At 37.7% G+C, this 22,652-nt stretch overlaps 1 protein-coding gene across 1 annotated transcript in view; it reads left to right on the top strand.

Moving 5' to 3' along the window:
* Positions 1–22,216, top strand: part of hpse2 (heparanase 2) — a 63,688-nt gene extending 41,472 nt beyond the window's left edge. Inside the window, exons 7-12 of the mRNA XM_059359421.1 lie at positions 7,351–7,444; positions 8,748–8,854; positions 9,940–10,054; positions 14,963–15,108; positions 17,758–17,904; positions 21,668–22,216. Coding sequence (XP_059215404.1) covers positions 7,351–7,444; positions 8,748–8,854; positions 9,940–10,054; positions 14,963–15,108; positions 17,758–17,904; positions 21,668–21,830 — 772 coding nt within the window. The 3' untranslated portion in view covers positions 21,831–22,216. The remainder of the gene's footprint in view (positions 1–7,350; positions 7,445–8,747; positions 8,855–9,939; positions 10,055–14,962; positions 15,109–17,757; positions 17,905–21,667) is intronic.
* The last annotated feature ends 436 nt before the right edge of the window (positions 22,217–22,652 follow it).

The raw sequence follows: 22,652 nt of genomic DNA, 5'->3' as shown, positions 1-22,652 counted from the left end.
GTTTGACATTTGCAGCATCTTGTCTCAGTTACTGCCTTCTTGAATTTAACAAAACAGTACATTAGTAGTTATTGTCTTTCTGTCTCTCTTTCTGTTCTCTCCCCTTTTCCAAAGATATCTGTCTGGTTGTCTGGATGCACAATTTTCCTTTCCATGTTCTTTTGTTTTATGTATCCATGCCCGAGCCTATCGCAGTGTGCAAACTTCTTTTGTGTCTTGCAGTTCATGTTTTTTGTCTTTCATCTCTTTTTGGGCGGGTATGTACGCACACATGGTCCCTCTTCATTCAGACTCTTTTGTCCTTAAGGGTCTGAGTGTCAATATTTTGGCTACACGGCCTATTATAGATTTATTATAAGAGATGATGTTGAACTTTCAAAATTCCAGAAAAACCCAGACACCCTTGCCAAAATGTAAACTGTGCGCTTTAACAAAGCCAAAATTAAAAAGCCAAAAATGTCCCTAGTGCTACATAAAGGTGAAGCACTTTGCAGATCCCATGACTTTTTCCTCATGAGTTTGCCATTTGTGATTTTGACTAAAATCTCTTGAGAGCTTTAGGATATATTACTAGACCTTCATGTCCCCCTCTGGATGAATTGTGATGATTTGGTTATCCTTTAAATCCTTTCTGCTGTAATATCTGGCTACATCATTGTGTCAAATTTCATTTTACCTATTACTTTGCTTTGTGACCACATACATGTAAAGCTAGTGACATTCCAAACAGCCTCCACGGTACTTAGTGCATTTAGTGTTTATTAGCCAGTGCTAGCATGCAAAACATGCTAAACTTACATGATAAACATTAAGTGTGAAACATAAGCATGTTATAGTTATATGTTATAGTTATATATAGGTCATTGTGAGCATGTTAGCTAGCTTGAGTTAGCATTTATCTAGCTGAATAACAGTACAGTGTCACAGAGCTGCTAGCATGACTGTTCATACACCTCTATTGTATTTGGGTGTTGGCAAAAAATATGAATATCTCAATCTTGGGCAAATAAAACTAGAACCATGTGGATGATTGGATGAACATAATTGAAGGTGAACAGCTTCTTTAATCAAACACCCAACTATAACACCCACATGCTTTAACCTTAACTCTCTATAACTCTGAACATGTTCGGCCCAACCTAACAGGAGGCGCTTCATGGTGGAGAATTCAAAAGTCAAAAGTGTGTGACCAAACTGCCAGTTCTAGCTGTGAAAATATGAGCGAGAAAAGTGAACAAGGCAAATTTACGACTTGCTATTTAGATGCCCCTGAGCAACACCATTAATGTGAGCCCTAATTGTTCCAGCAGTGGGGTATTAGTGGTGTGAACATCTGAGTGTGAAATGAGCAAGAAAAAGCCCCCAGCTAAATTGTTTTAATGGAGTGATGAAAGGTACACTATAATGACCCTTGTTTTTGAAAATAAGCACTTCTTGTACCGAGCACTGTGGCCTGAATTGCCTGAAAATCAGGGGCGTTATCATACTTAGTTCAGAAACATTGTATTTTTATGTCACTTTTGCTCGTAGCAGCTACAAGGTCACATTTTAAACACGTCAGGGTCACACATTACACCAACACCTTTCTTGCTCATAGTCAGATTGACAGTGGTAAAGCACGCCAGAGAGAAGGGTGTGCTGGATATTTACAGCTGACGGGAGAGAAAAGAGATGTCAAAGATTTGCGATCTCCTCTCTAGTCTGAAAATCACAGAGGAACTGTAAATTCACAGGTAACATTCCTGAGGGAAGCTACATATTCTTCAGCTGTTCTGTAATGATTGATCTGAGGATAACCTGCTGGTCCACATCAAGGAACACATCATGTTCTTACACTGCGACCTCTCCGCTCACCCCAAATCTCTCGCTACAGCAGATGGACACTGAGTATTTTTGTGCTTTACTTGAATATTTACGTTTTACTCGACTACAGCTTTACAGTTGTTACTTTTTCTTTTCTTTTCTTTTCTTTTCTTTTTTTTTTTTACATAATAGGGGTTTAAAAGATAACGAAGGTGTAGCTCGAGACAGAAACAAGTTATACTTTTGATGAGTCTAGACTGGACTAATATGTAAGTATATTATTATTAGGTTGTTTTTTTTTTTTTAAAAGGCCACAAATCGGTTCTTCTCACTTCATTTCCAGAATCAACTATTTTTAAAGCTCTTCATTGACAGCAAGTTGGTATTTAATTTACCAGATCAATTTTGTTTGAACCAATCCAACAGCATCCAATCAAGTTGCAGGAGAGAACCATGTTGAATAATTCAATAGAAGTTTTAAAAAGCATTCATGATTTTATATACTGTATTGTTGCTCTAGTTGTTGAAAATAGCATCACATTTGGTGATGAGCACACTGTGACTCGAAAGTTTGTGGTTTGGGTCTTGACTTGACAGTTGAGTGTAAAGACCTGAGACTCACTTGTGACTTGCAAAACAATGTCTTGGACCACCTCAGTTCAGCATGACAGGACAACTAAGACCAGTCTAACACATTAGAAAAACACACAAGATGCTTGGTTTTGAGTCCCATGCTATATATATATACACATATATAAAATTATTATTAGTATTATTCAACCATTTAACGTATTGGAAATATGATTTTTCTATTCTATTCTTTGAAACTTGGCCCAACTACACTTTTGTTCATGAAGTTGGACTTAATTCTGACTTTATACAATTATATTGTTGTTGTTGTTTTGTGTGTGTGTGTGTGTGTGTGTGTGTGTGTGTGTGTGTGTGTGTGTGTGTATTGTATATGTGCATATGCTTCAGTTTGGTATTTGTTTTGTGGAACTTTTTCTAATGGTCATGACCTGTTGTTCATATTCACACTACTCATAGAGTGATACACATGAAGGCTCCATGCATGATTATATATATATTAGATTATGATATAAAGAAATAACAAGTCCCCTGTTACTAGAGGCACCATTAATGTAAAAGAAACCACAACTCTTGATACATTAGTACATTAACCTGTAGGGATGGGTACCGAATTCGGTACTTTTATAGGTACCGACCGAATTCCGTCGGTACTACTGAGTACCGATTCAAGTAAAATCAAACGGTACCATGTTTCGGTACCTAAACGGCGTTACCTTTAAACTGATCATTGATTTCAACCTGTTTTCATTTGACGTCTTGATTAACAAGCGTGCTGACGATCGCACAATTTTTTTATTTACCTCCTCGTCTGGTCCTGTCTGCTCACCGCGGCCACTAGCCACTAGCTGCTGCTCTCTTCCAACCCCGCGCAGAGACGAACAGCCGGCTCGAGGCCTGCTAGCCGCCAGCTGCTATCTCTCCAATGTCTCTACCCGGGCTTGGCCTTCGTCTGCCTCCAGACTGGACCTTCCTTACTCCGTTTGCTTTCTCCATTCTTCTGTAGACCAGTCATTAGCAGCTAGCAGCTAGCTGCTGCATCTCTGGTCCTCCGCTAATACTCCGCTCTTCAACTCAGGAATATTACCTGCCACTTTATTCCAAACTGCCTCGCTGAAATTAAATCCCTCAGACTCCTGCGTCATCCTCGATATGTTCACAGAGCAGCCCGACTCAACTTTGTTTATTCCAACCATGCTATGGCCACAATACTGTCTGACCGGTGCTGCGCCGCACAGCTACGACGTCATCACAACAAATCACACGTGCACTTGCAACCTTTTTTTTTTTTTTTTCTCCGTGCACTTGCCACCTGAGGGCGCTCCTCTGCATTCTTTGATAACACTGCAACCTTCATGTTACAAAATGCACGTTCACTCAACAATAAAGCACTGCTCATCCTGGATTTTATATTGTTTTGATATATTTTTTAAAGTTTATATTTTCAAACGCAAAAGTACCGAAAATTGGTACTGTTGAGTACCGATACCGATTCCCAGGTACCGGGTATCGGTACCGTATCGGTTCAAATGTGAACGGTACCCATCCCTATTAACCTGTAAATATACTCTAGTAAAGTTTTAATTGTTGTTGTTAATAGTTTTTTAGTTTCAGTTCAGTATTTTTCCATTTTGTGGTATTGATTCTCTTGTATCTCTGCTTTCATTTTTCCCTGTCAACAATTTCTGCCAGATACTTTTGTTAGTGAGCTGTTTTTGATGCGGTGCTGGCACAGTGAGAGATGCTGATTTTTGCCTGAAAATATTTAGACACAGGCTTGTTCTTTTTTTTGCATTTTATTGAATTCTGGTTGGTCTGGCAGGTAAAGCATCATGCCAAGTGTTGGATGAACAAAGGAAGAAAACGTTCTAGGAGCTCAGACTGGAGAAATGTTATAGATATACAAATACCAAGCTTTGATCCCCTCAATCCTTTTCAAAATACTAAAAGTGTTTCTTTATATTTGTTTCTTTTTGCAGTTTAAGCTCTAATGAATCACCAAACATAAGTAACGAAAGCCTGGTGACTTATGCATTTATGGACCTTAGCCAAAATTCAAAGTACTGATTTGTAGTGCAAAATAAAGCAATCATAACTTGTGCTGTTTTTTATTCTGATTCCATATACAAACTTGAATTTCTCTCCTCTTAATCTGGTCTGAAGAATTATTGTGAGTTCTCTGGAAAGAGGACAGGATAACCAAATAATTTGTGTAAAGCTATGACTTAATCCATGCGTTGTTTATAGTCTGTGGCCAGCAGCTTGGGACTTTTCCAACATGGTGACGAAATTTTCAACAAGGTTAAGCTCAGATTGCAACACTCCTTAACCCCACATGAATAAAACTCAGCTCTGTTCTCACCAGTTTTGATGACACATATAGTTCTATAGGTTCTATAGAGATTCAACCTTTTGACAATTGTAAAATGTCTCTCATAGTTTTCTCTTGTTTTAGGAAAAAAAATTTGCATAATTGGAGCAAAACCAGTTTAAATCAGGTCTGAGCTGAGCCGTTCTGAACAAAGAGAACTCTGCCCCGTAATGAGTCACAGATTTTTTTTTTTCAATCTCTAATTAACAGGTGTTACATCTGTTTCAGCTTTTTTGTTTTGTCATGGTGCTGTAAAAATAATACCAATGGATGATACTGGATTTAAAGTCATTTGAGAAATATTTGGGTGGGTTTCCTGCAAAATAATGCCTCTTTGCATGCATTTTTTCTGTTGCTTATATGCAGAGATTAATTTGAAAATACTACAGTGTTTAATAGTCCGGTGGATCTCCACCTCACTCTCTTCTGTGCAATAGTCTTTGCTTCCAGCCAGGAGGTCCCAGTTTTATTCAGCTCATCAAGCGTGGACCGCCTCCAGTTGGTTTTGGATCCAGTTGGTTTTGGATCTTCCTTCCTTGTGGATTGTAATCCAAAGCCTGTCTTGTTCATTTAGTTGGTTCTTTTGTGTGATCGATCCAGCTCAACTCTCTTCTTTTCGTTTGAATGTTAAAATATTTGTTATTTTCTTGGGCCACCATATCCTCACTTTGGTGGTTTTCCAGGTCTTACAACCATAGAGAAGAAGTAATTTTACATTTGAGTTAAAAATTCAGATTTTTGTGCTTTAGGAGAGCTTGGAAGAGATCGAGAGCTCTGAAAGGTCATTTTACAGGGTTGGATGTTCACAGGTGCATGTCCATTAGATTCTTAGCTCTTAAGATCTGAAATTAATTGTCTATGAAGGTCTTCTGGCTATTTAAAGTTAAAACTGGCATATCTTTATCGATACACTGTTTGATGCTTTGGCACTGAGAGTTTCATGGATTCGGCACTCAAATTAAACCAGGGAACGTATCGATGTCAACTGCTTTCACAGTGTTGGCTGGTCTTACTAATACTGTTGCTACCTTTTTCCCAGTGCTTTCTTATGTTTATATTTATACATAATTAACTTTGCCTAATATAATGTACTGACAGTTACATTAGCTGTAATTTGTATATTTTTTTTGTTTTCTTCAGCAGTGCAGATAAGATGTGGTACCTGAAACATGAACTATTGCACTATTGTTTTCTTTTCTTGGCTTCCTGCAGAGGACCTTGGAAAGGCTTTCTGCTTTCTGTGCCACAATGTGATGTTTCTCGGGACTTTGGCTCTCACTTTGCACTCTCATTGAGCTCTCCTAACATCATCTCTCATTATCATCTCTCTCTTTAGTTCTCACAGACGCACATGGATGTCTGCATTGTTCAGTCTGAATTCTAAGTGCTTCCAATTTGTCTTTTACACAATCCTAGACAAAATTGAATTGTCAGTACCCTGAAGTATAATTGAATTGATTCATCATAGCTGTACAGTGAAATGATATATTATGTACTACATCTATGAGACCAATAAAAAAACATACAAGTGGTTTGGATACTGAATCCACAGTCCATAATGAGCCGCAGCAAAGGGGAATCCACATTAGTGTGGCTTTTGTGAAGTTACTTTTTTTTTCAGTTAATGACTAATTCACACTACATAACTTTAGCCCTGATTTTTACTTTGCCAATAGTTTTTGGAGCTCCTCAATAAAAGCCCCAGATCAAAGGCAAATCTTTGTTGGCTTGGCACTCTCTCTCGTGAGCTGTGTGAACTTTTCAAAGTTATGAGAAGTTTGCTGATGAATCGCCCATGCAATCCAGATATCTACCAATGCTAAATATTTGGATCTGTCAAGACACGGGTTGAGAGAAGGAATATTGACGCCACTGTGGTAGTTTTCTATGTTTGAGGTAAAAAATAAAATAAAAAAAACAGAGAGTGAGAGAAAACAGGATAGGGAAGAGAGAAGCCTAACGATTTTACATAATGTTCCATTAATAATTAACAATTTATTGGGTAAACTGTTTGGTCACATTTTGACCAGCCCGTCCAAAATTTCTTGTTCAAATCACAGACTGTATAAAGCTAATGTACGAGTCACCCCATGTTCGACCCGCTCATCACCATACCCACTCACCAATTATTCCTCCTGGTGAAGGATCCTGTAGTATGTGTTATATTATTAACCAAAGTGATAGAGCTAGATAGCACCGGGATTGTTAGCTGCACAGGTTTGGTCTAAAGAAACTGAACAACATTATTTTAATAACATAGAATATGGAGAGTGTCTAAGTTCTTGTTTGTTTGTTTTTCTTTTTTAGGTTTCCTGTCTGTCCAACATGGAGAACTATGATAAATCAGAAATGAAAAATATTAGTTTTTTACAGCCCGAGTTTTATTGATATATTTTAGATTCAATTAATTTTAAATTTATGTTACATAAGATCAAAATAGGTGGGTGCTTAGATGACGAGTTCATATGAAGCTTTTACATTTAAGTTTATTTTTTTTACAATCTGTGATAATGATGTTTGTTGCTCACATTGTAAAGAGTGTAAAGAGTGTTTCTCTCACAGCATTTTCCTTGCTATTTCCATTACAGTTATTTCATGGACGGCAGAGTGAACAAAGTGGAGGACTTCCTCAAAACTCGCCTGTTGGACACACTGACAGAGCAGATCACTAAAGTCACCAAGGTACTTTAGTTTCCTTGAAAGTCCTGAAATGTAACTTCTAAGTGATCATAAGTGATTTCCAGATAGATAAGATTTTATTGGTATCAATGCCATTTTCAATTCTGCTTATTGGTCTTTTTCTTTATCCATTCCGTTTTTGATTCCAGACCAATTATCTGTGTGGGGAAAAAAGTAGGCATGCAAAGGTTTTCAGTATTAACACAACTGTTTTGTTATCTGTGTGTCTGAGAGAATATTCGTGTGGTGTGGTACGCCTGTGTGGTGCTAATCTTATTATAACAGGATATTTAGCCTTTTAATGGATGGGCTGCTCAGTTGGGAAGCTTTTGTGAGTGTCATATACATGGAATTCCTGAAATTTGAGTAGAAAGATCTTTTGGCATGTTGCTGTTTTTTCCACTCTTACATGAAGTGATGATTTTTTTACAAGCATTAAAAGTAGCACTGTTGTCATCTTTCTTCATAAAATAAAGCCACACTTTGGATAGCTTCTTCCTTTACAGCATGACTTCTCTTATTGCAAGTTTCCAGCAGCCTAGGTGCAAGAGTTTGATGTCATTATAATAATGCAGTTCTTAACGGTTTCTTTACTCCAACCATCGATTTTCATCTGTTTACTAAGATGATTAATGTCTAGTGTGTGTTTCTGAGGTTATATTCTGGGTCGTTCAAAGCACCTCAAGGGAGGATATGAAGAAACAACTAATTTTAATAATTAGTTATATTTGCATATTATTTTAGCTTGCCAAGTCACGCATCAGCCTAGAGCTAGTTTTTGTGATAATAAAGCCACATGTGCTTGCCACAAGAGTGAGCCCTTGGGGCAAAGTGGTTGTGTCCACCATGAGAAAGTCTTGTCAACACTAGCTGCAGCTGTGGCTAACAGACTTCTGAGTTGTAAAAGATGAAAAGCCAAAGTGCAATTATTCCAAGAACAAAATGTTCAATGAATTCAATAAAAGTCGGATTATTCTGTGCTGTACCAATCAGTCAAAGTCTTGGTGTTTCTGGTTTGTTTAACCGTGCATACTTATTCTCTGTTTCTGTTTTATTTTGCATATCGAAGTTGTTTACCGCCAGCTGTAATGACTTTCCATCCAGACAACAATTAAAATAGTTCCTCAGCAACGTCACAGTTCACCTGGTTTAGTTGTATAAAAATGAAGGATCCACCATTATTATGGTTTTTAAAGGATATTTGTATGAAAGTGGTTGGTTCAAAAGACTCCAAGGTAAATTGGGGCTTTCACAAGGTTGATATCATTTTGTTGATACATCTGTCTTTCTATCACTCTCAATGCAGGTGGTGAACACACATACTCCTGGTAAGAAAGTGTGGCTGAGTGGACTGGGGCCAGCATGGGCAGGAGGCATCAGTAATCTCTCTGACACGTACGCTTCTGGCTTTCTGTAAGTACTTTCATCATACTGTAGCTGCCAAAGAAACTACTGTGGCGTGTTCTGTAGATAATGATACCTTTGATAAGTGGAAAAGGGCACTCAGTATAGTGCAGATCTTCACCAGGCATTGAGAATCTCCTGCATAACATAGCTCTTCAGAAAGCAATAATTTTAAGGGTTATTCGTTGTCTTGCAGACAGACCTGACAAAGCATGACTTCACTTTGTACAGGTCGGCATCATGATGTAGTTATTTTGGCATACCTTTGATCCATTAAGTGCAAATAAATCACAGGAAACATCTCATCGCATCATATCTCATCCAGGAGCTGTTCCTGGAGAAGGTGATGAAATTTATTCAGATGTGTGAGCCTCCAGATGCTAACATTAATCCAGATATGAAGATGTTAGATTTATGATGTGGGTCTTCCACAGCAGCTTCAAAGCAGAACTAGGCATGACTTCCACCTCCTGATTATTTCGGCCACGGCTGATGGCAAACAAAGTTTTGGCGGTGTTTAAAAAGGCGTATCTATCTAACATAGATAAAGACAAATGCGATTTTGCCAGAATTAAAACGGTGAGGTTTTGCAATGTACAAGCGCCGCATAGGCCAAAATGTGAGCCAATTGCGGTAAGGCTTTTTAGCTTTTTGGCTTTGTCGATTGCTGGAAATGCGTTTGCTATGCAACTGAAGCAGTTGTTGATGATTTGCGGCCCTGGGGAGTGAGGAGTCAGGAGTGAATGTAGATATTAAACAGTAAAATAGGTTTTTCAGCTCCTTGAGAATACATTCATAAATTTGCATAAAAAGTATTAGGCTGATTTGTCCAGCTGCAGAGAGCCAGACAGACAGACAGACAGACAGACAGACAGATACACACACAAACACACACACACAAACACACACACACACACAACCGAACACATCATCCCCTCCAGGCATATGATGTAATAAACCAGCTGCACAAGATAAGAAGAAAATATTTATTCCCAATGTATTATGTATTTTTGGCAATATCTGTCACAATCAAAGGCTTCTGCTGTTGCATTCCTAATATTTCTTTTCCGTGTGTTTGTGTTCATGTTTCCCAGGTGGGTGAACACGTTGGGCATGGCTGCTGTGCAGGGGGTTGATGTTGTCTTGCGTCACTCATTCTTTGACTACGGCTACACACGCCTTGTGGACCAGAACTTTAACCCTTTGCCTGTGAGTCTCTCAATTTAAGCTCAGCAAAGATTTTTTGACTACTTGTTCTCATAGCATTCACCCCTCTTTATCTTAATAATAAGGGTCTGACCAGAGCAGTTCTGTTACGCTCTGGACCTTTTCTGTCCCAGTGCTTCGATGGCACCTCTCGCTCTTTCCCGTGGGAGCTATTAGGTGAGATGAAAGGCGTTTAGTGGTGATGAGTACTTAGACGCGGGGGCGAAATGCCATGTAACCTTAGCCCTTTGTCAGTGGCTCAGGACAGTGTCACTGCTCCCCTCAACCCCCATCACAACTGTGTGCTTCTCTGTGCGGGACAGTCGGCCGCTGAGAGATCTGCAACCTGAGAAGCTGATACACAGGTATCTTAGTAGAAGAGGAACAGACTTTGAGTTTTTTTGAGTTTTATAGATTTAATGGAATGTTATAGTGGATAAAGGGTGGATAAAAAGAATTAGCCTACTCTGTGAGTGCAACAAAAAAGTGTCCAGCAACCATGTTAGTCCACAGCACTGTATTAATCATCTGATATGCGTTGTTCTTTTCTTAAACTGTGAACAAGCTGTCTATGAAAAGAATTTAACAACCACAATGAGTAAGAGTCCTACTTTTGTGGTCACTATTGTGCCCAAAGCTGAATGCGAGTTGTTCCTTTAGAATTTATTTATTTTAACAGATGGGACATTCAAGTCTTGTTCTAGTGTTAAACTGATCTCATTTTGCTGGGGGAAAACTACGTTAGAAGTATGAAAGAGTGATAAAATTCTAACATGTTCCAAGTTCATAAAAAAAGCTTTATTAAATTTGTTAAAAAGGGTTTTTATTAAGCCGAGGTAGAGAAGGGGCGAGAGGCTTATATGAGGGCATGCACAGTAAACCATTGTTTCTACAATAAATGAGAAAGATAATGGATTCAAACATTTGTTATTATTCAAGATTCTTTGGCAATGCCAAAATACAATTTTAACCACCAATATTACTGTGCACATGAAGTAATTACTTCCACACAATCTAATAATTATTTTCCACTAAATCCCCCATTAGTTCTCTCACATGGCATGGACTTTATTCTGCCCGCCGCAACAATATACACAAGATATCAAACAATCGAGATGGCTTCATTTTTCTTCCCTCTTCATCTACATTATTTTTCCTGGGAATGGCAGTCTCCCGCTAGGATCACAATGCTTTTAACTTGGCTGGAGATCTTAAGGCAGCACCAGCCTACCTGCTGAGAGAATTCACTGCAGGGCCAACCTGTCGTCTGCAAATTTACAGCCTGGCCCCTTTTCCTATGGGATGACTCTCTTATTGGTAGAATCCCATTTAAACCTCCCACCCACTGAATGACTCAACAACTTCACCTTTTTTTGCCACAGTTTTCCCTTCCATTTGTCTTACATGCTCTTTATTTACAACCCTCGTCTCATTTTTATCTATTATTTAGGTAATGAAATCATAGCCAATACGTTATCAGTTTATAATACAAGTAGAATTACTTAAATTGACTTGAAAGGCACAAAGTATACACACTGATACCAGGGATGCAATGATATTCTCAACTCATGATTGGATCCTATTCAAAATGCTGGATTCACAATTTGATTCATTTTAATATTTTAACAGAATGAGACTGAGGACAAATCATGAGTGAAAATGATTCCTTTGTTCCTCAGACAAAAATCTACCAAATATATTTGATCTTATCTTTTCTCTATAAAATTAGGATTAACTGGCTCATAAAGTGTTACATCTAATGCAGCAGGTGGTGGTATTCACCTTTAAAGTTGTGTATGTATTTAATAAATATTGACATGTCTGATTTGACAGATTATGTCAAGGTATTCAATTTGAATCTTTTTGTTCAAGTGCTCTATAAAACTAAAGTATGTGGTGAAGTTTTAACGAGAGTTAGATTTGTTTTTAGCTGTGGAATACTGAATCATCTGTCTTTGCTCACTACATCTTAGAATTTCTTACCCTGAGGTGTGCATACAGCAATTACGGATTATGAACTGCTTTTTAAAAAATGAAAATGTGATATTAACGGTCATCATATCAGTCATACAGCTGTCTAATCCTCAAATACAAGCAGAGGCAATTGGCTCCACTTATAAATAAAATGTGTCTCTGAACCCTCTGACTTGCAAACCTTCACGACTGCATGGGTATGTTTGTAGCTATTTTTTTTTTAGCATTTCCTGGATATGCTTTTCTCCTGTTTTTAACTTTGACTTTTTTTTATTTTATGGGGAACCCAATTAGAGCTTGATGAATCACAGTCAATGTCATAATGGATCTACTTTAATTAAAAACACAGAAATATTTAACTTCCTGCTGTATGCAGTGTAATATAAGACCTCATACTTTGATCTGTGGATTTTTACGGATTAACAGTGTCTCAACCAAGCAGTCTGACTCATTCCCCTCTTTAGGTAAACACTAAAGGTTAACCATCATTCTCCTTGTTATCAGGCTTTTATTCCCTCAGCTGTGCCGCTGAGGTTAGATTGGTCTCTGGTAAATGGTTTTACTTTTCTTGAAATCTTGACATGTTACTGGTTTACTTGTGCGTGACTGTGTTTTTCTCTTTGTTTCTTTGTCTGTATCATATTTCGATCGGATCTCAGAGTGATGGTTGTTGCTCCAATTGATGTCTGTCTGTTTGGAGAGTCGGGGGCAAAAACAGACTGGGAGACAGACAGGCAATTAGACAGGAAAACAGTCAGACCACTGAGAATTTAGGATCTCGGCTAATTTGTCCTTAAAAATGTTCAGTTTGTGTCCCGCCAATACCTGTTAAATAAATAAATATATATATATATATATATATATATATATATATATATATATATATATATAAACATTTTTATTATATATATATACATATATATATATTTCCTGATGGCTTATTTTATTTCAGTTTTGAAATGTAATCACATCACTCCGGCCATCTTGCACAAATAAAGATCCAGACTCATGACTGTTTTAGATGTTTAAGCATTGATCACAGGTCTGGCCATACATTCATCCATCCATCCCTCTGCCTGTGGCCAATGCTATACAGTTCCATACTGTGCTCTGCTTCTTCGATGCCTTGGCAGCAAATTAAGTTAAAGCCTGCATGGAAAAAAGAAGCCCTTAAATGTTGCCATATGCAGGATTGCATGGGAACTTCCTGAGGAACACATGTTGTTCTGGGTCTCTCCAAGAGGTGTTGAGTCTGTGTAGTCTATAGAGTGAGAGGCAGTATGGTGGACCACTCAACAATGATAACAGAAAACAGCAATTCATGATGGAGCATAATATTTTGTGAAAATGTCATATTTAAGACCTGTCAATAGTAAACTGGTCAGCAGTTGTTATATACAATGTGACATGTTACAGAGGGCAATCCGTTCCAACTAAATGTTGAGTGTCAAAGCGCTGACATATGTAGGCTTGACATAAAGGTGAAGTATATTTAATTTTTCAACCTGATGCAGACTAGCTACATTCTTAATTCTCACAGTTATGGAAACTTAATCTACAATCACCAGGACATTTTATGGCTAAAGAAACAAAATGGAGATTTAGGTTATATTTCCTTTCATGGGAATTCAAAATCCAACATGGTTGTTTCAGTAAAAAAATAAATCTTAAATTAGATTTAGCCTTGCATTTACCTGCAGTGGAGTTGGGTTTGCTTTTAAACATTTTCCTTGTCGTCATTCAGATCAAGGGCAGTATTCACAAACTGCTTTCAAAGAGCTCCTCACTAAGCCTAAAAAATAGCTAAAACAAAAAAAGCAAATAGTCCTAGCTAAAATAGTCCTAGCTATGACTGATTTAGGGAAGTTCTCAGAGCAACTCAAAGCAAGGAAGAGACAGAAACGTTGAGATGTTGGAGATGTAGCTGACCCTGTTGCTAGGTATGATGCATTCTTTTGAAAAGGTGTAATTGGTTGATCAAAACACGAGAGAAAAATGGTCTTATTGATAATGGGCAAAGAATGGACAGTGAAATTGATTAGCCTAACCATAAAATTAAGTCTCTATTAAGACATTGTATGGTTATAAGACAATTTTATATAGGAAACAAACAAATTTATTATTTTTAAATAAATTGTAAAAGTAACCTACAGAAACAGATACCTACTTACACAGTAGCCTATTGATGTGCTGATAGTAATTTGTTTAGGTAATCTTTTTAATATTAAAGTGACTTTACAGCGTTATTGCATTGCATGGGAGGTGTCACTGTGACTCTAATGAGATCAACAACAACTGTGCACAATAAAATCTGTCAAGTTGTATTAACTCAAACTCCCCAAAATCAAAAATAAATATTTTTCTTACTACGTGTTTGTCTCGATCGTTTCTGTGAGATTTGCAGAATGTTGGAAATTTGGTCATGGTCATATCTGCCTTTTCTTGAATATAATGAAAGTAGAGAGCACTTGGCATGAGGTGATTAGAGCACCAAAAGAAAAAGAAAAAACATTTAAAAAATAAATAAAAACCCGGTTGCTCAAGTAAACTACAGACCTTGTAGATGGCCTTTTCATATAGGATATTATACAACAAAGAAAAATAGTTCCTAAATTAATCTGATTTGAGGTGAACTGACCCTTAAGGGCTAAGATGCGTTGTGAATTGTCTTGACTGTAACAGGAAGTTCTTTAAAAATGTTATAATTCCAAGCAATTATAGAGAATTCATCAGCAGAAGTAACTTTTTGTACTTGGAAGCTTTTTGAATACTATCCCTGGTCTTTTAAATGTCCTCTCCACACCTGCCTGCTTTTGCATTGTATCTTAAAACAACAACCAGAATCCTGTCCTGAACTTTATGATGCTAAAATGCCCATACTGTCATGAAATTAATGTCAAATGTGTGTCTGTGTGTGCGATGGTGTTGCCCATACAGGATTACTGGTTCTCTCTGGTCTTCAAGCGCTTGGTGGGTCCAAGGGTTTTAGCTGTGCGAGTGGCGGGACTGCAGAGGAAGCCGCAACCAGGACGAGTCATACGAGACAAGCTACGTATCTACGCCCACTGTACCAGCTACTACAAGTATGTGCAACAGCTGAACCACCTTGGATTAGTTTACAACCTGCACTTAAACACAACAAAAGTGTACACACTTTTTTTTTTCATTTGAAGCTGACAGATGACAAAGCACACATCCCCTTAGCCTTTCATTGATGTGTAGCAATGCTTTAACGTCCTCAAGAATTTGATGGAAAACAGACTGCTGTGGTTTTAACTTTTCCTACTCCCTGATTCCTCCTGCAACACCTGAGGCTTAGTGTCTGGTAGGGAAGAACAAAATCCCCGGACGGCCCATTTCGGCTTCCCATAAATAAGCAGACCGCAGACACCCGCTCATTCACAGCTCAGAGCCTATAAAACTTAACGGGTATCACTTATCAGATGTGTGGGTTCTGTCTCCCTGCCGTCAAAGAGCCGCTGAAAGGTGTGCTAGGCCTTTATCCCGTCTCGGATTGGCTGGAGGGGGGTATTTGAGGGGGAGGGGGAGGCACAATAAGGCGGTCTGTGCCGGGAGGAGATAAAGAGTGCCACCATGGCCTGTTCAAGGTTATCATTTAACCCAGGCCAGCGGCTGTCAGCACCAGGCTAGACTTACTGCCTTACTCTAGACGGGGCTGGTTTACAGGTGGAGCATTTCCTCGAAAAATAGTGGGCTGCTGCACAGATAGATGGTTGATAACTGGGCAGAAGTTGCATAACCAATACACACGATGCCTGATGACATGCAGGCAAATTTTTCAAAATAGGGATGCAGCAGTTGTGAAATTATGGGCCAATACGGATGCCATTACCTCTTGTTTTAATGTTGTTCTTTATTTTGTTTGATGTGAATCTGACCAAACCAAATATGTTGATCTGAAATGTTTTTGGGTGCTTTTTCAGCTTTTTTTCAGCAAACCATGTATGTGTTTGTGTCCCTTTGTTGGAAGTTTTGTTCCAAATTAGTGGGGGGGGGGGGGTTTTAGCCCCAAACCTGGTTTTTCTACCAAACCTAAACTAAGTTGTTTTGTTACCCTAACCTCAACCAAAGTCATCACATGTTAACGTGTTTAAGGCAGCAGCCGTCATGTATTACAGTGAAAACGGGTTGCATCGATTCAGAAATGTTCACCTTCAACATATTTATGGTTAAAAAATGTTGAGCGTTCCACGTAAATGTGGTTTGCAGAAACATATAATGCCAACATTTAATCTGGTGACTGGGTTGTCGACTGATATATCTCTGCATCCAAAATTTAAATACTTTTGGCAAGTGTGCTTACTGCTACGTCGTATGTAAAGGGAATTCAGGAGTAAAGAGATGGCATGCATTGTGGCTAAGTGCAACTCTGCCATGGCCTCTGGGATGAGAAAGTGAAGCACTAAAGCAGTCCCTCCTGGATCCAAAGTTTCTGTTGCCATTATTTAAAGCCACTTTGTGGCTTTACACAGTCAGCCCTTAAGTGGACCAGCCATTGTCATCTTAGTGGTTTGACTGTGCTGTGTAAGACAGCAATGACTGCAAATGTGCTCAGGCAGTCAGTGGTTTGAAAAGTCTTTACAGATTAGATATTTGACTTACACTGCCCTTTTACCCCTTTTAGTGGTTTGTATGGCATTTTGTTCACTTTCAAGTGACGCTCTGACATCAAACGGCATCAACACATGTTTATGTTCCTGGTTGGAATCGCTCAGAACCTCATCATTTAAAGGGCTGCGAGGTCATTATCTCTCCCTCCATCTAACCATCTGATCCATCTCTCTGAGCCATGGTCCACGTTTCTCAGAAACAAGGCTGCAAGAGTTTAACACAGAGCCAGACACACAGCGTTCCCAATAACAGTACACTGCTTTATTTCTCTCCGTAAATATATTGAACGCTGGCTGTCTTGCAGAGTTTATTAAATAAATGGCTCTCCCTGAGCTCAAAAGAACGAAGATAAACATCGAACCAAGATTGCTTTAAAGATATGAGATTTTGGAGATGGTGACTGGGAGACCTATATGCCAGCCCTGACCCTGAACACCAAGGCCGACATGTGGTATTCACTACAGCTGTGTTGTCTTTGTGCTCATATCTTGGCCCTTATTAGATTTTATCATGTTTGTCTTATCTGTCTCGCTTAGTTATTTACCTCTGGCCTAAATCCCTATCAAGTTGTGTCCCAAGTGCTTTGCTCTCAGGAGAGACACTCGAACACTGTTGTCTGTGTAACTCAAGAAGTGTGGTCCGTCACATTCACACCCTTCATCTGACCCTGTGCTGTACAGCAACAGGTTTTAATATTAGACACTGTACAAGAGAAGCAGATTTTTGCATCAGATAGCCTTTGTATGGATGATAAAGGCTTTGAAAATAAAATGTGGTTTATTATGGTTCCTACTAAATATAGATAACTTAGTGCTTAATGGAATTCCATTCTTGAGCACGCTTTATCTTACTTTATTATTTTTCTGCAAGCCTTTTGATCCAGATTAGATCAAGCAGTTGTGGTTTGATCCTCTTTCTATATGTGATAAAAATATCAAAGGCTTTCTTCTCTTTGTAGTCATCTTTAATTATAGAGAATTTTATTCAACATGGCAATGTAATATATAATAAAGCCCCATTAACAGATGTGGAGGGGAGCCTTTTTTCTCCCTGATTGTCTTTTCTTAGAGAAAAATTAATTGCATCGTCATTTTCTCCAGTCACAACTACGTGAGAGGGTCCATAACAATCTACATCATCAACCTGCATCGGTCGCGAAAGAAAATCAAGTTGGCAGGGACGTTACGGAACAATACTGTCCATCAGTACCTGCTGCAACCTTACGGCACAGACGGACTCAGAGCCAAGTTAGTATCTCACGCTCTGTTTCTCTCTGTCTCACACACATGCACATATACACACACACTTGTACAGAATATTGAAATAAAAATCCAAACTACTATCGTGTTCATTTGTGCTGATCGAACATGAGAAATGTAGTCAGGAGAGCTTCAGATTACCAAAATAGCTTTACAAGTCTTCCTGTCATTTATTGTGTATACAAAAAAAAAAAATCCTGTAATGAAAATTAAAATCTAGCATGAAGCAGTTTTCAAAAAGGTATTATTTTTGCAAAGGTGTGAAAATCCTTGTGATTATGGATAATGAGAATTTCATAAAAAATAACAACTTTATGGGTCTTTAATTTTTTAATAAGGTGTTAAATACCGGCTCTTCAAATGCTGCAGTTAATACATTTTAAACCAACAGTGGGTGTTTGGACTTGAGCAGTGTAATTCACGCTGAGTCGGCATGTGTTAATATTCACCACAGAATGTGCAAGAAATGAAAAGAAAGAAAAACTCACATGTAATAACTTCTTCCTGTTTTTCTAGATTCTAGATAACTAAGAAAACAATGAATAATATCAAAAAAATAAAAGCAAATGAAGAATAAATCCTTTCCATTTTATTTATTTTAAACCTCCAGAAAACCAGAATTTAAAATATTGCTGAGTTGCAGAACATACAGGTAATGCAGTAAAAGTAATAATGAAAGAAGAGCATATGCATGCATTTTTCTCTTTCAATGAAGATATAATGTTAACTGTATTAGCAATGTCTATGCATGATAAATATTTCTTTTAAATATTTATATTAACAATCTCTGTTTCGTCAGCACACACAAGAAAATAATATTAATTTCTCATTGTAAGTCTCTCAAGCTCGTCTCCATCAGTAAACAGGTCCAAACATTTTAGAAAAACATAAATAGGATGAAATTAAATACAGTTACTGAAAAACTTGTGACATTGTATATGTTTAGGTACAACAACAAACATTACATACAAATATAAAAACAAATGAAATGCATTACACGTGTGCGCTTCTTTGACCACATGCAGAATAAGATTATTTTTGGGGCCGTATGTCTTTTCTCTGTCGCCCTGAATTTAAAAAAGTTGAGAAATGATTTGCAAATCCTCTACGACCTACATTCAAGTACAAAGTACAGTACAGTACAGTACAAAGTACAGTACAAAGACAAGATACATGGCCACCCATGAAGTTGGAATAAAATATTTTTACCTCTTTCCATGAAATGATTGTGACAATGTGATTTATTCTTGACAGATAAAGTGTAAATCTTCTAAAAATGTAATTAATCAATCTCTTCCAAACATATCACAATGAAAATTAAACCATAATTTATTTTGTGTCTGAAAACAAAATGATTTAAACTTTATGAGAGACCCAGACACTCATTCTGAATTTAATGCATGCCGTTTTTTATTTATTTATGTTTTACACTGCATCCAATATTTTTTGGAATCAGGGTTGTACGTTCAAATTAAGGCTGATCTCACTTGATCTTCAAAGATGACCCTGTAGCACACAACATTTATAATATTTTTTTCTTGAGCAGAAGGTGCATCTGCAAATCAGGGTCAGTGAATAGCAAATACAGCTTTTTTTGGGGTTGTACAGAATGCCACGGTTATGTACTTTACTAAACTCTGGTTAACACACAGTTAACACTGTTTTAGGCTTTTTATTTACTACCAGTTTTACACTGTAAAAATCTTATTTATTACACGTTTAATCACTTTTTAATGACCGTACGAACTCAAACAATCGGGAAACAAATGAAACATATCTCTAAGACAGTTACGACTATTAAATACAGAGTGCACTTCCCTTGCCTGAAACTTGTCAACTTGGTTTAAAAAAGGCGCATTGACTGAACCCAGAGTCTCTCACAGAGTTCCTGTGTGTTTACTCCCCCCCTTTTTAAATGTTGTAGCCTGCGACAGATGTTTTATCCCTGGATTTTTTATTTCCTTTTATGTTTAGGCCATTTAAACTTTCAATTCTATTCACATTTTTATGATAATATATTACACTTCATCTATCAAGGTAATAGAAGTCATACTGCCTTATAATAAAAAGTTCATGCTTTGGGTCTATTCCTGTGTCCTTTAAGCCTCTGGCCTGTTATTCGGACTCAGACTTAAGCTTTAAATCCTCGAATAACACTCTAATGACTGTGTGTGTGTGTGTGTGTGTGTGTGTGTGTGTGTGTGTGTGTGTGTGTGTGTGTGTGTGTGTGTGTGTGTGTGTGTGTGTGTGTGTATGTGTATGTGTATGTGTGTGTGTGTGTGTGTGTGTGTGAGATACATGATACCAACATACGGCTTTAATGGCAGCTCAGGCCTGATACTTCAATAACAGCATAATGATGGAGGATGTTTTAGGTGTTAGAACAGGATTGCAAGGTAATTAATAGGAGAGAAAGCTAACAACGGGCCTTTTTCAGGCCTTAAGTGCTTTCCTTTACTACAGGCAGCGCAGGGGAGACTTTTATGAAGAATTTAGCAACACCAGATGTCTATAAATTTGTCTGAGTAGTGGGACTTTTTAACGCTGGCCAAGTATTGAGGTTCATGTTCAAGAAAAGCTTTGCGTAACTTAATTTGATTCATAACTTCTCCTTATTGAGATAATTTTATTTGATATTTTATTGATCTTGAGGTTCACATAAAAATATCCAGACCATTGGCCTTTATCCTTGTATTATTGTGAAGTTTACAATATAACAATATAATAAAAGTATGGTTACTAATAATAACAGCACTTTAAAGTTGTTTGCTAAAGGTGATAACACACTACAGACACAATATAAGGAGATAATTGCTCTTCAGAACATGATTTCTTGATTTGTTATAACAATAACTTTAAAGTACCTAAAATTTGTTATGTGAATAAAGAGAAACAAGGACTTTTTAAATACAAAAAATATGTAAATGATACTAATGAAGCTGACTGCTATGCAGGAAGCTTCATGATATATTCCTCCTATTTTTAAAAATACAATAATTATTGTACAATCGTTGATTGTACAATAATCGTGATTATTACTATTATATTAATACCACATGCCATTTGTAAGAGGGTAAACATTAAATTACAGCTGTGCTGTGACAGAGCTACTCTCTCATGATATGTCATATGGTAAAACTATTATTGAACATTATGATGTCATGCTGGGAATTAATAAAAATATGGAGTCAGTGGATAAGGCTATGAATGTCCTCTGCAATAAACAGTTATGATACAACGTATTATCTTCCCTGAGGGTTAAAAGGAAAATAAAGTATTTTTAACTGTTTACACTGTTTAACATAATTTACTTTACCTTCACACTGTAAAATGTTGTTGAATGTACAGTATTGCCACAACTTGTGTCACACACAACGGCGGTTTTAAGAAACATGAAAAATTAAATCAGAATAATATTTTGGGCTAGTTTTAAAACTGTATTTTAAATATTCTTATTATTACAGAAATATTTTCTGTTGTTCTTCAACTCCCATTGCAAAGAATTATCATAGTAATTGCTGTAGAGTTTAGATATTACTGTTGCTTAAGTCTTTAAAACTCCAAACCGTTTAGGTTTCACTCAGATTTCACTCAAAAAGTCAAGCGGTGTGACTCTGCAGTTGTGAAATAGCAATTTTGTAACAATAGCCCCCCCAAGTGTTCAACTGACACCATGTCATCTTTATGTCACATTTTTCTCCCAGTCTACAAATAAAGAAAAGTGTGTCTTCCTGTTTTCCTCTCTGTGCAGATTTGTCCAGCTGAACGGGGAGAAGCTGCTCATGTTGGACAATGAGACATTCCCCGAGTTGAAGCCTAAGACACTGAGGGCGGGACGGACAATAGCCATGCCTCCCATGACCATAGGCTTCTATGTCATCAAAAACATTAACGCGTACGCCTGCCGAAGATAACACTGACCCATCATCCCTGAGCTATAGGAGCCTGACAGTTTGACCCGAAGCTTAAAAAACTGTGTGGCTCTTACATTTATTTTTTTTTACAGAAGGAGGTAAGAATACCACTTTATTAGGCTCAAGGACACTTCAGTAGAGTGGATGCTGTGCTTGAGTACAGTACAGTCCTCTGGTTTAACAACACTTCAATAATTATTACAATGGTTTAAATTATAAATAAACAAGGCCCTTCCCTAGTTTTCTTCTGGTCCAACAAAGAAAGACTTGCCCGAGAAACATGAAACGGGCTGCACTGAACACTTTCAATTCTTTTCACCAGCAACTCCTCATATGCTACATGATTCGTATGGACAGTGATTGTTTTGTGGCTTTGAATGAAGTTATGCAATCATATGCAGTCATAAAAGTCCACATTCTTTGACTTGATTAAGCTATACTTTCTTCTCCTGGCCTCTAAAGCTAGAGTTTGTTATCTCTGTGTCTGCCAAGAGTTTTTGGGGTTTTTTTTCTAATCTTTCACTGACTGAGAGGAAACTTTGAACAGGCAGTATTTCCTAAGTATACACAAGTCAACTTCAGTTTGACCTGATCCTTTCCACAAGAGAAAATGCTGCCGTGTGTGTAAAGTCGTGCTCGGACTAGCCAAGTGCAGTGTGTGTGTGTGTGTGTGTGTGTGTGTGTGTGTGTGTGCGCGCGCGTGTGTGTGTTTTATCGATAAAGCTACTGATGTGTCTGTCCAGTCTGTTTTGCCTCTGAAAGTAAGTTTATTTTCTTACCATATCAAATGGCTGAAAGGGAAAGAAGTTTTTGTATGATGTG

Source organism: Centropristis striata, chromosome 20 (genome assembly GCF_030273125.1).
Source record: "Centropristis striata isolate RG_2023a ecotype Rhode Island chromosome 20, C.striata_1.0, whole genome shotgun sequence".
Classification (NCBI taxonomy): domain Eukaryota; kingdom Metazoa; phylum Chordata; class Actinopteri; order Perciformes; family Serranidae; genus Centropristis; species Centropristis striata.
The sequence above is the reverse complement of the archived record's forward strand: the minus strand, read 5'-3'. Positions and strand labels throughout refer to the sequence as shown.